At 41.2% G+C, this 13,173-nt stretch overlaps 1 protein-coding gene across 1 annotated transcript in view; it reads left to right on the forward strand.

The window, feature by feature from the left end:
* The first annotated feature begins 334 nt into the window (after positions 1–334).
* The window catches only part of LOC124798471 (serine/threonine-protein kinase Nek7-like), a 64,084-nt gene continuing 51,245 nt past the window's right edge, over positions 335–13,173 (forward strand). Inside the window, 1 exon segment of the mRNA XM_047261904.1 lies at positions 335–816. Coding sequence (XP_047117860.1) covers positions 586–816 — 231 coding nt within the window. The 5' untranslated portion in view covers positions 335–585.

Genomic DNA, 13,173 nt, shown 5'->3' on the forward strand with positions numbered 1-13,173 from the left:
TTCAAGTGCTGATGAATAGTAGACGTAAATACTGCGTTGCTAGGTAACAGCACAGCAAAACAACGACCACTATGTACACGTGTCTGAATTCGTCGCGACACAGTCACAGTTAATTCATACGACAAGAAGACGATCAAAATTACAGTACCATGAGTTTTTATACGGTTTTCTGATCTCAGATACAGCTAGTCTAAGCTTTCTCCTTCCGACGGTAAAAAGCAATAACACCGTTACTTAGCAACTGTAAGCGTAAACAATGGCAATGACGCATCGCAACGTCAATGATACCACATTAGCAGCTGTTGAGAGCTACAAGTCGGAATACGACGTTTCTGTGACGAAAAGAAACTGTGTCGCTGATATGATGAAGCGACATCGGCTACCTCATACACTCAATCAAGCAGAATGTTTACAAGAGCGCAAGTCAAAGCTGGAGAGCATAGGTTGTCACCTGTTACTTGTCGAATCTTGCGTCTGCGCAGTCGTTCCGTAGGGGAAGTCGCGTCGCCGCCCCACATTCCAATTGACGGCGCGGAAGAGAAAGTACGTTGACGCGAAAAGTGTGCGCATAAGCCCCTTCGCGACATGAGTGACGCGGAAATTCTGGCTCTGACGGCCAACCTAGGGGAGTCGCGTTACGGAAGCTTAAATCAGTTTAACGTTGAGCGACAGATCGGCAAAGGACAATTTAGCGTCGTTTATAGAGCACGTAGTAAAGTGGACGGATCAGTCGTTGCCTTGAAAAAAGTGCAAATCTTCGAGATGATGGACGCAAAGGCTCGCCTTGATTGTATGAAAGAAATCAAACTGTTGCAGGTAAAGGATTTATATATTTTAACGAAACATGAATGCAACTATTTGAAAACACTGATTCTGTCACGGGTAGCAGCACCACCAGCAGCTTGACCCAGCAACATCGTAGCAGCAGCAGCAGTAGTAGTAGTAGTAGTAGTAGTAGTAGTAGTAGTAATAATAATAATAATAATAATAATAATAGTATTAGCATTACTAATAATATTATAATAATAGTAAACACTTTTGCTCCCCCCCCTCCCTTACCCACAGCACGTAGGTTAGTTCATGTAAGTCTTGCTGTGAGCAACCATTGTTCGCGTAATATGTAGCCCCCTAGCACGTATGGACGTATCAAACGATGAAAACTTACACATTCACTGTTTGATTAGTGAGAGTTTCATTCCCCACCGGTTTATTGTAGCGTTTTGTAGTAAATTATTCACAGTAATAGTGCAATCAGTATGTTAGAAGAGTTATTTACCGCAGCTGTGAGATAGTTCTGGCAGTTACATTTGGTGGGATTCGTATTGGCTAATTTTGTACAACAATAGCTTCCTCACCATGGACGGCAGCGACACGCCGATGTATCTTGTTGAACATATGGTGTTCAGAAAGATATCGGTGAAACATTATAAAAACCGACTTGTGCATGTTACGTAAATACGAATCGATGATAGTGGTAAATATTTTCATCGCATTTGCTATTTATTTATTTATCGGGTCGCATAGTCCGGGAGAATGGTAGCGTCAGTTGAACACACGGAAGCCCTACGTTTGCATTATCAGCACACGTCTCGTAAGTTCTAAAATACCTCCTGGCGTGAAACAAGGGTTTCTTACTCTGGATTATTACTATCGGTTAGCTACTTTCATCGCTCATTCGTTTTATGAGCAGTTAATTTGCCCGAAACAAAAATTTCCGAAAACTTGAAAAGATAGTTCCACTTTCAGTCCGTGTTTTTAATGAGAGGCAAATAAACAAGAAACATCACGTGCAGCAGCATCCAGAATAATGTAACCAATACTTCATTGATTTACCAGTATATTTTCGCCTCACACTCGTTGAACTTTGGTTGGGTCAATCGAAAGTTTTGGTTCCACCCCCTCACCCTAGATAGTGACATAAACTGTGTTGCGTTGTGAGACTTTATGTTTACTACACTGGTATTTATATATTTACGTGTTCCGTCATTCATTCGTAGACAAACTTACACAATTTCCATTGTATTTGTACATCCCAGTACAAAATTACACAAATTTATCACAATACAGTTAAAACTTAATTAAATCACTCTAAAATATGTAACATACCTTCTACTCTCCCCTTAATCGTACATAAAGTTTCTGGTTTCTTGGACTTGTGTTGGTGGGTGCCACACTGTAGTTGTAACAAAGTCGACACAACAAAAATAGCAGTGTACAGTTTTCCTTTCTACACAATGTTATAAAATCAAATGGGGATGTACATTTGAACTGCTGGGTGTGGGTCTGGAGTTAGGTCTTGGTGATGGAGGGGAGGTGCTAAATTGATGGTTCCTTCATGTCTCAGGAAGCGTCCTAGCGACTGACACCTTCTTTTATTCAAGTTAAGCTACACATTTCTTTTCCTCTCAGTTCTGTTCAGCACTGCATTGGTTACGCTGCTCACCCATCTAGTTCTTAACTTCAATATGTTTATGGTATCCTTATTAGTAGAATAGCTTAAATAGCAGTATTCCGTTCATTTGATTGTAGTAATATTATTGTATCTTGATGCTGTCTGCTTAGATATAGCTGGTGGATGCCATAGAACTAGTAATAAATTAGTAATAAGTAAAAAACTGGCAACCAATCTTCAGCATTTTCTGTACTATCATATTTCAGACGCTTCTATATTCTTGTCTGAACTGCTTGTTGTCCACAATTCTCTTCCCTGTAAGGCTATACTGAACACAAATATCTTCAGAAAAGAGTTCATAACACTTAAATTTATATTTTATGTTAACAAATTTCTCTTCTTCAGAAACGCTTTCCTTCCTAGTCTGCATATTAGCCTATACCTTCTCTACTTCAACCACCACCAGTTATATTACTACAAAAATAGCAAAACTCATCTACTACTTTTACTGTCTCAATCCTAATATAATTACCTAAGAATTACCTGATTTAATTCTCTACATCCCATCACCTTTGTTTCGCTTTTGTTGATGTTAATCATATATCCTCCTTTCAACACATTGACCATTAGGCCTACATTCAGCTACTCTTCCAAGTGACTTGCAAATTACAATGTCATGGGCAAACATCAAATTTTTATTCCTTCTCCCTGAACTTTACCCCTTTCTACTTATTTTTAGGCACCATGTCACGAATCGGGCGGCCACTCCCGCCGGAGGTTCGAGTCCTCCCTCGGGTTTGGGTGTGTGTGTGTTGTCTTTAGCGTAGGCCCTAAGTTAGTTTAAGTAGTGTGTAAGTCTAGGGACTGATGACCTCAGCAGTTTGGTCCCATAGGAATTCACACACATTTGAACATCTACTTTTTTTCATTTCCTGTACTGCCTGTTCAGCTTAAAAAACAAATAACATCAGGGATAGGTAGCAACCCTGTCTCACTCTCTTCTCAACTACTGCTTTCCTTTCATGCCCTTCAATTGTTATAACTGCCGTGTGGTTTCTGTACATGTTTATATAACCTTTCTCTCCCTGTATTGTATCCCTGCTGCCTTCGACGCTCAAAATGTTTATTCCAGTCAACATAGTCAAAACTTTTCTCTACATCTGTTATTGTGGTCTTCAGTTCAGAGATTAGTTTGATGCAGATATCCATGCTACTCTATCCTTGCAAGCTTCTTCATCTCTGAGTAACTGCTGCAACCTACATTCCTCTGAATCTGCTTAGTGTACTCGTCTCTTGGTCTCCCTCTACAAGTTTCACCTTCCACACTTCCCTCCAGTACTAAATTGGTGATTCCTTGATGCCTCAGAACGTGTCCTACCAACTGACCCCTTAAAGTCAAGTTGTGCCACAAATTCCTCTTCCCCCCACTTCTATTCAGTACCTCATCATTAGTTAAGTGATCTAGCCATCTAATCTTCAACATTCTTCCTTAGTACCACATTTTGAAAGTGTCTATTCTTGTCTTGTCTAAACTGTTTATTGTCCATTTTTAACTTCCATACAGGGCTACAGTCCATACAAATATTTTCAGGAAAGACTTCCTGGCACTTACATCTCTACTTGACTATAACAAATTTCTCTTCTTCAGAAATGCTTTCTTTGCCATTGCCAGTCTACATTTTATATCCTCTCTACTTTGACCATGATCAGTTATTTTGCTCCCCAAATAGCAGAACTCATCCACTACGGTTCTTTAAGTGTCTCATTTCCTAATCTGATTCCCTCAGCATCACCTGGTTTAATTCGACTACATTCCATTAGCCTCGTTTTGCTTTTGTTTATGTTCATCTTATATCCTCCTTTCAAGACACTGTCCATTCCATTCAACAGCTCTTACAATGTCGTCAGCAAACCTCAAAGTTTTTATTTGTTCTCCATTGATTTTAATTCCTACTCCAAATTTTTCTTTTGTTTACTTTACTGCTTGCTCAGTATACAGATGAAATAACATTGGAGACAGACTACAACTCTGTCTCACTCCATTCTCAACCACTGCTTCCCTTTCATGCCCCTCGACTCTTATAACTGCCATCTGGTTTCTGTACAAATTGTAAATAGCCTTTCATTCCCTATATTTGACCCCTGCCACCTTCAGAATTTGAAAGAGGGTATTCCAGTCAACACTGTCAAAAGCTTTCTGTAAGTCTACAAATGTTAGAAACATAGGTTTGCCTTTCCTTAATCTATCTTCTAAGGCAAGTCATAGGGTCAGTATTACCTCACGTGCTTCTGCATTTCTACGGAATCCAAATTGATCTTCCCCGAGGTCAGCTTCTACCAGTTTTTCAGTTCGTCTGTAAAGAATTTGTGTTAGTATTTTGCAGCCGTGATTTATTAAACTGATAGTTCGATAATTTTCCCACCTGTCAACACTTGCTTTCTTTGGGATTGGAATTATTATATTCTTCTTGAAATCTGAGGGTATTTCACCTGTCTCGTACATCTTGCTCACCAGATGGTAGAGTTTTGTCAGGGCTGGCTCTCCCAAGGCTATCAGTAGTTCTAATTGAATGTTGTCTACACCCGGGGCCTTGTTACGATTTAGGTGTTTCAGCGCTATGTCAAATTCTTCAAACAGTATCATATCTCCTATTTCATCTTTGTCTACATCCTCTTCCATTTCCATAATATTGCACTCTAGTACACTGCCCTTTTATAGACCCTCTATACGCTCCTTCCACCTTTCTGTTTTCCCCTCTTTGCTTAGGATTGGTTTTCCATCTGAGCTCTTGATATTCGTACAGGTGGTTCTCTTTCCTCTAAAGGTCTCTTTAATTTTCCTGTAGGCAGTATCTATCTTACCTCTAGTCATATACGCCTCTACATCCTTGCATTTGTCCTCTGGCCTCCCCTGCATCGCCATTTTGCACTTCCTGTCAATCTCATTTTTGAGATGTTTGTATTCCTTTTCACCTACTTCATTTACTGCATTTTTATGTTTCCTCCATTCATCAGTTAAATTCAATATCTCTTCTGTTATCCAAGGATTTCTACTAGCCCTTGTCTTTTTACCTACTTGATTCTCTGCTGCCTTCACTATTTCATCTCTCAAAGCTACTCATTCTCCTTCTATATTCCGTTTCCCTGTTCTTGTCAATTGTTCCCTAATGCTCCCTCTGAAACCCTCTAAAACCTCTGTTTCTTTCAGTTTACCTGGGTCCCATCTGCTTAAGTTCCCACCTTTTTGCAATTTCTTCAGTTTTAATCTACTGTTCATAATAAATAAATTGTGGCCTGAGTCCACATCTGCCCCTGGAAATGTCTTACAATTTAAAACCTGGTTCCTAAAACTCTGTGTTACCATTATATATTCTATGTGAAACCTTCCAGTGTCTCCAGGCCTCTTCCACATATACAACCTTCTTTCATGATTCTTAAACAAAGTATTAGCTATGATTAGGTTATGCTCTGTGCAAAGTTCTAACAGGCAGCTTCCTCTTTTATTCCTTATCCCCAGTCCATGTTCACCTACTACTATTCCTTCTCTTCCTTTTCCTGCTATCGAATTCCAGTCCCACATGACTATTAAATTTTCCTCTCCCTGAACTATGTGAATAATTTCTTTTATCACAACATAAATTTATTCAATCTCTTCATCATCTGCAGAGCTAGTTGGCATATAAACTTGTACTACTGTGGTAGGTATGGGCTTCATGTCTGTCTTGGCTACACTAATGCATTCACTGTGCTGTTCGTAGTAGCTTATCCACACTTTTTTTTTAAATTCATTATTAAACCAACTGCTGCATTGCCCCTATTTGATTTTGTATTTATAACCCTGAATTTACCTGACCAGAAGTCTTATTCCTCCTGCCATCGAACTGCACTAACTTCAACTTTAACCTTTTAAAATTTTCTAACCTACCTGCCTGATTCAGAGATCTCACATTCCACGATCCGATCCATAGAACGCCTGTTTTGTTTCTCCTGATATCAACATCCTCCCGAGTAGTCCCCACCCAGAGATCCGAATGGGGAACTATTTTACTTCTGAAATACAACCCAAGAGGGCACCATCATTATTTAACCATACAGTAAAGCTGCATGCCGTTGGGAAAAATTAGGGCTATCCTGGCTGTCGGCCATTTGCAGTACCAGCACAGCAAGGCCGTTTTGGTTACAAGGCCAGATCAATCATCCAGACTGTTGCCCCTGCAACTACTGAAAAGGCTGCTGCCCCTCTTCAGGAACCACATGTATGTTTGGCCTTTCAACAGAAACCCCACCATTGTGGTTGCACCTATGGTATGGCTATCTGTATCGCTGAGGCATGTAAGCCTCCCCAACAATGGCAAGGTCCATGGCTCATGGCTCTACATCTACAAATTATATAAATGTAGGTTTGCCTTTCCTCAGCGTTTCATAGCACCATTATTGCCTTGCATGTTCCTACATTTCTCCGCAACCCAAACTGATCTTCCCCACAGTTCGCTTCTACCAATTTATCCAGTCTTTTATTTTGAACTAGAATATTAAAGTGATAGTTCAGTATTAATCATACCTGTCAGTGCCTGCTTTCTTTGGGATTGCAATTATTACATTCTTCTTGAAGCCTGAAGGTGTTTCATCTATCTCACACACCTTGCACACCAGGTGGAATAGTTTTGTCATGACTGGCTGTCACAAAATGACAGTAGTTCTGAAGGAATGTCATCTACTCTTGGGGGCTTGTTTCAGTTGGGTCTTTTAGTGCTTTGTCATATTCTTCTGACAGTATCATGTTTCCCATCTCATCTTCATTTACTTCCTCTTCCCTTTCTGTAGTATTTCCTTGAAGGTCATGTCCCTTGTATAGCCCCTCTATATATGCCTTATATCTTTCATCTTTCCCTTCTTTGCTTAATACTGGTTTGCTGTCTGAGCTATTCATGCAACTACTTCTTTTTCTGCAAAGGCTTCTTTGAATCTCTTATAGGCAGTATTTATCTTTCCCCTGGTTCTATATGCCTCTGTAGACTTGCATTTGTCATGTAGGCATTCCTGCATAGCCATTTTGCACTTTGTGTCAATCTAATTTTATTAGATGTCCATATTCCCTTTCACTTTCATCATTTTCTGCATTTTTATATTTTCTCCTTTCCTCAATTAGGCCCCAAATTCAATATCACCTGTGATTTTCAAGGATTTCTACTGGGCCTTCTTTTACCTATTTGATCATCTGCTCCTTCCCCATCTCCTCTCGCAAAGCTGTCCAGTTATCTGTTATTGTATTCCTTTCCCCTGTTTCAGTCAAACATTGGCTAGTGCTCACTTTGGTTCCTTGAACTTATCCAGGTTCCATCTCCTTAATTTCCCACCTTTTGCAATTTCTTCAGTTTTAGTTTTACAGTTTGCTACCAATAAATTACAGTCAGAGCCCACATTTGTCCATGGAAATGTTAACAGTTTAAAATCTGATTCCCAAATCTCTGTCTTACCATCATATATCCAATATGAAATTTTCTTGTCCCCATGTCTCTTCCTCATATACAGTCTTCTTTTGTGATTCTTACACCAAGTGTTGATGATTAAATTATGCTCTGCGAAAAATTCTACCAGGTGGTTTTCTCCTTCATTCTTTTTCCCTGAGTACATATTCTCCTACTATTTTTCCTTCTCTTCCTTTTCCTACTGTTGTATTACAGGACCCCATCACAACTAAACTTTCCTCACACTTAACTACCTGAATAATTTGTTTTATCTCATAATTCATCCTTTCAATCTCATAATCTGTGGAACTCGTTGGCTTATCAACTTGTACTGCTGTGGTAGGTGTTGCCTTTGAGCCAGTCGTGGCTACAATAAAATTTTCACTCTGCTGTTCATAGTAGCTAACCTGCATCTCCATTTTTCATTCATTATATTTAGACCTGCATTACCCCTGTTTGATTTGGTATTTATAACCCTGTACTCATCTAGCCAGAATTCCTGTCCATCCTGTTACTGAACAGCACTAGTTCCCACTGCATCTAACTTCAACCTATTCATTTCCCTTTTTAAATTTTCTAACCTACCTTCCTGATTAAGGGATCTAACATTCTATGCTCCAGCCTGTAGAAATAAAGTTTTTTTAGTGATGATATTCCCCAGGGTAGTCCCCACCTGGATTTTACCTCTAGAATATTTTACCCAAGCAGATGCCATCATTATTTAACTGTACAGTAGAGCTGCATGGCCTAAAAAAAATGTGACAGCTGTAGTTTCCCCTTGCTTTCGGCCATTCACAGTACCAGCATAGCAAGGCCGTATTAGTTGATGTTGCAAGGCCAGATTAGTCAATCATCCAGACTGTTGCCCCTGCAGCTATGGAAAAGGTTCCTGCCTCTCTTCAGGAACCACATATTTGTCTGGCATCTCCCACAGACATACATCAGTTGTGCTCGCACCTACAGTATAGCTATCTGTATTGTTGAGACATGCAAGCCACCTGACCTTGGCAAGGTCTGTGGTTCATTGGGGAAAGAATAATGATGAAATACACTCCTGGAAATTGAAATAAGAACACCGTGAATTCATTGTCCCAGGAAGGGGAAACTTTATTGACACATTCCTGGGGTCAGATACATCACATGATCACACTGACAGAACCACAGGCACATAGACACAGGCAACAGAGCATGCACAATGTCGGCACTAGTACAGTGTATATCCACCTTTAGCAGCAATGCAGGCTGCTATTCTCCCATGGAGACGATCGTAGAGATGCTGGATGTAGTCCTGTGAAACGGCTTGCCATGCCATTTCCACCTGGCACCTCAGTTGGACCAGTGTTCGTGCTGGACGTGCAGACCGCGTGAGACGACGCTTCATCCAGTCCCAAACATGCTCAATGGGGGACAGATCCGGAGATCTTGCTGGCCAGGGTAGTTGACTTACACCTTCTAGAGCACGTTGGGTAGCACGGGATACATGCGGACGTGCATTGTCCTGTTGGAACAGCAAGTTCCCTTGCCGATCTAGGAATGGTAGAACGATGGGTTCGATGACGGTTTGGATGTACCGTGCACTATTCAGTGTCCCCTCGACGATCACCAGTGGTGTACGGCCAGTGTAGGAGATCGCTCCCGACACCATGATGCCGGGTGTTGGCCCTGTGTGCCTCGGTCGTATGCAGTCCTGATTGTGGCGCTCACCTGCACGGCGCCAAACACGCATACGACCATCATTGGCACCAAGGCAGAAGCGACTCGCATCGCTGAAGATGACACGTCTCCATTCGTCCCTCCATTCACGCCTGTTGCGACACCACTGGAGGCGGGCTGCACGATGTTGGGGCGTGAGCGGAAGACGGCCTAACGGTGCGCGGGACCGTAGCCCAGCTTCATGGAGACGGTTGCGAATGGTCCTCGCCGATACCCCAGGAGCAACAGTGTCCCTAATTTGCTGGGAAGTGGCGGTGCGGTCCCCTACGGCACTGCGTAGGATCCTACGGTCTTGGCGTGCGTCGCTGCGGTCCGGTCCCAGGTCGACGGGCACGTGCACCTTCCGCCGACCACTGGCGACAACATCGATGTACTGTGGAGACCTCACGCCCCACGTGTTGAGCAATTCAGCGGTACGTCCACCCGGCCTCCCGCATGCCCACTATATGCCCTCGCTCAAAGTCCGTCAACTGCGCATACGGTTCACGTCCACGCTGTCGCGGCATGCTACCAGTGTTAAAGACTGTGATGGAGCTCCGTATGCCACGGCAAACTGGCTGACACTGGCGGCGGCAGTGCACAAATGCTGCGCAGCTAGCGCCATTCGACGGCCAACACCGCGGTTCCTGGTGTGTCCGCTGTGCCGTGCGTGTGATAATTGCTTGTACAGCCCTCTCGCAGTGTCCAGAGCAAGTATGGTGGGTCTGACACACCGGTGTCAATGTGTTCTTTTTTCCATTTCCAGGAGTGTATATAAAATGTTTCACTGTATAATTTTAAATCTGTACTGTATCTCACTTACGCATAATTTTCAAGAAACTGCAATTAAGGTGATTACATCATTTGAAAAGCACTATGCCAACAACCTGGTAAGTACATACACCAAGCAGTTAATTGAAGAAAGGACTACAACACAATAAACTCTCAGACTTTTGATGTCATAATTTATAATGTATAAAATCAGAATATACAGTACTTATTAATAGTGGCATCACACTCACAGGTGCCATTACCATTTCTCTTGGCAATAAGATTGTGAACAAAGGTCTACAGAGTGTGGCTTTATGAACAGGTAGACAGAAGAACTATGTTAAAGGGTTATTCATCCATACATTTAGGAATGTCCACAATTATTATTATTATTATTATTATTATTTCAGTGAGGGTCTTTTCCTATATTGCTTTACTCAACTTCCTGTGGTGTGCATGTTCTGCCTGTGGACTCATGAACTTTGCTAGCAATAGATGCAGTCAGCCTGTGAATGGGCACCTTTCTCTGGCTGAAAACTTTTCTGCAGCCAGTCAGTCTGCAAGCCCATCCACATAAGTCTCTATCTGTAAATTATACAAGTAGGTTCCAACTATTAGAGTTAGTTAGTCCTTTGCAGACAGACTAGGTGGTCAGTGTGAGGGTGACACATTATAATATAAGTAATGATTTGTCAGCAAAGGTCATACTTGATTGGCTTTAGAGCTCTCTGACACAATTTAATGACATTATTCCTATGTTGTTGTTGTGGTCTTCAGTCCTGAGACTGGTTTGATGCAGCTCTCCATGCTACTCTATCCTGTGCAAGCTTCTTCATCTCCCAGTACCTACTGCAACCTACATCCTTCTGAATCTGCTTAGTGTATTCATCTCTTGGTCTTCCCCTAAGATTTTTACCCTCCACGCTGCCCTCCAATACTAAATTGGTGATCCCTTGATGCCTCAGAACATGTCCTACCAACCGATCCCTTCTTCTGGTCAAGTTGTGCCACAAACTTCTCTTCTCCCCAATCCTATTCAATACTTCCTCATTAGTTATGTGATCTACCCATCTAATCTTCAGCATTCTTCTGTAGCACCACATTTCAAAAGCTTCTATTCTCTTCTTGTCCAAACTATTTATCGTCCATGTTTCACTTCCATACATGGCTACACTCCATACAAATACTTTCAGAAATGACTTCCTGACTCTTAAATCTATACTTGATGTTAACAAATTTCTCTTCTTCAGAAACGATTTCCTTGCCATTGCCAGTCTACATTTTATATCCTCTCTACTTCGACCATCATTAGTTATTTTGCTCCCCTAATAGCAAAACTCCTTTACTACTTTAAGTGTCTCATTTCCTAATCTAATACCCTCAACATCCCCCCTACTTAATTCGACTACATTCCATTATCCTCGTTTTGCTTTTGTTGATGGTCATCTTATATCCTCCCTTCAAGACACCATCCATTCAGTTCAACTGCTCTTCCAAGTCCTTTGCTGTCTCTGACAGAATTACAATTCATCAGCGAACCTCAAAGTTTTTATTTCTTCTCCATGGATTTTAATACCTACTCCGAATTTTTCTTTTGTTTCGTTTACTGCTTGCTCAATATACAGATTGAATAACATCGGGAAGAGGCTACAACCCTGTCTTACTCCCTTGCCAAACTGATCTTCCCCGAGGTTGGCTTCTACTAGTTTTTCCATTCGTCTGTAAAGAATTCGTGTTAGTATTTTGCAGCTGTGGCTTATTAAACTGATTGTTCGGTAATTTTCACATCTGTCAACACCTGCTTTCTTTGGGATTGGAATTATTATATTCTTCTTGAAGTCTGAGGGTATTTCGCCTGTTTCATACATCTTGCTCACCAGATGGTAGAGTTTTGTCAGGACTGGCTCTCCCAAGGCCGTCAGTAGTTTCAATGGAATGTTGTCTACTCCGGGGGCCTTGTTTCGACTCAGGTCTTTCATCCTATAAAGAATGCAAAATAATTCACAAAGGTTTTAAAACTAATGTTCCAAACAGAAAAGTCCATGGTATGCTAAACTTCCAACTAATCTGGTATGACCTCCTCAATGGAATTGATAACATGCTTGTGCAGTAGTGCTTGACCCTGGGAAACCTAGTTAGAATCCTGGTGGTGGAAATAATTTTAATTGTCAGTATTTGGCCAGCAAGGGGAGGAGAGGTGGTGGCATAAAGTTCCTGATCACTAGACTTTATGCCAATGTCCTGATTTAAATAACAAAGCTCTCCACAGTGTCTCATGAAATAAGAGAGTGTGACTGTTAATGGTGATCTGTCCATCAGATGGGGATGTGAAGCTTAACTGCCCCCTTGGTGCTGTTTGCGAGCAGTAGGCAGTGGTCAGCACCAGGTTTCACCCTCTCCCTTCCGTCATCACCATCATTATCATTATCAAACACAAACACTACATTACACTTAACACACACACACACACACACACACACACACACACACACACACACAGTACTGCAAATATTTGTAATGGAGCATGTTGTAAATAAATAAAAAAGAGGTAGTATTGAGAATTCACCAAATAAATGGAAAAGTGGAAAGCTGTATGGAAACTAATAAATAGTGGTGTTAAAGATACAAGAAATAACAAAATTAATCTCTCACCCCAAGAATTCAGTGATTTTTTTTCATTAAATCAGCTGAAGTAGGAAGTGCTACTATCAAATCTGGTGTCAGTTCATCAGAGTTAGATCATAAGGAAATACAAGTAAGTTTTGTTTCTTTGAGGTCTCATGTGGTTTCGTATAATAATAGATTGTATTCAAGACCTGTTCAAATATCATATAAACAACTGTATATTAG

Source organism: Schistocerca piceifrons, chromosome 5 (genome assembly GCF_021461385.2).
Source record: "Schistocerca piceifrons isolate TAMUIC-IGC-003096 chromosome 5, iqSchPice1.1, whole genome shotgun sequence".
Lineage (NCBI taxonomy): Eukaryota > Metazoa > Arthropoda > Insecta > Orthoptera > Acrididae > Schistocerca > Schistocerca piceifrons.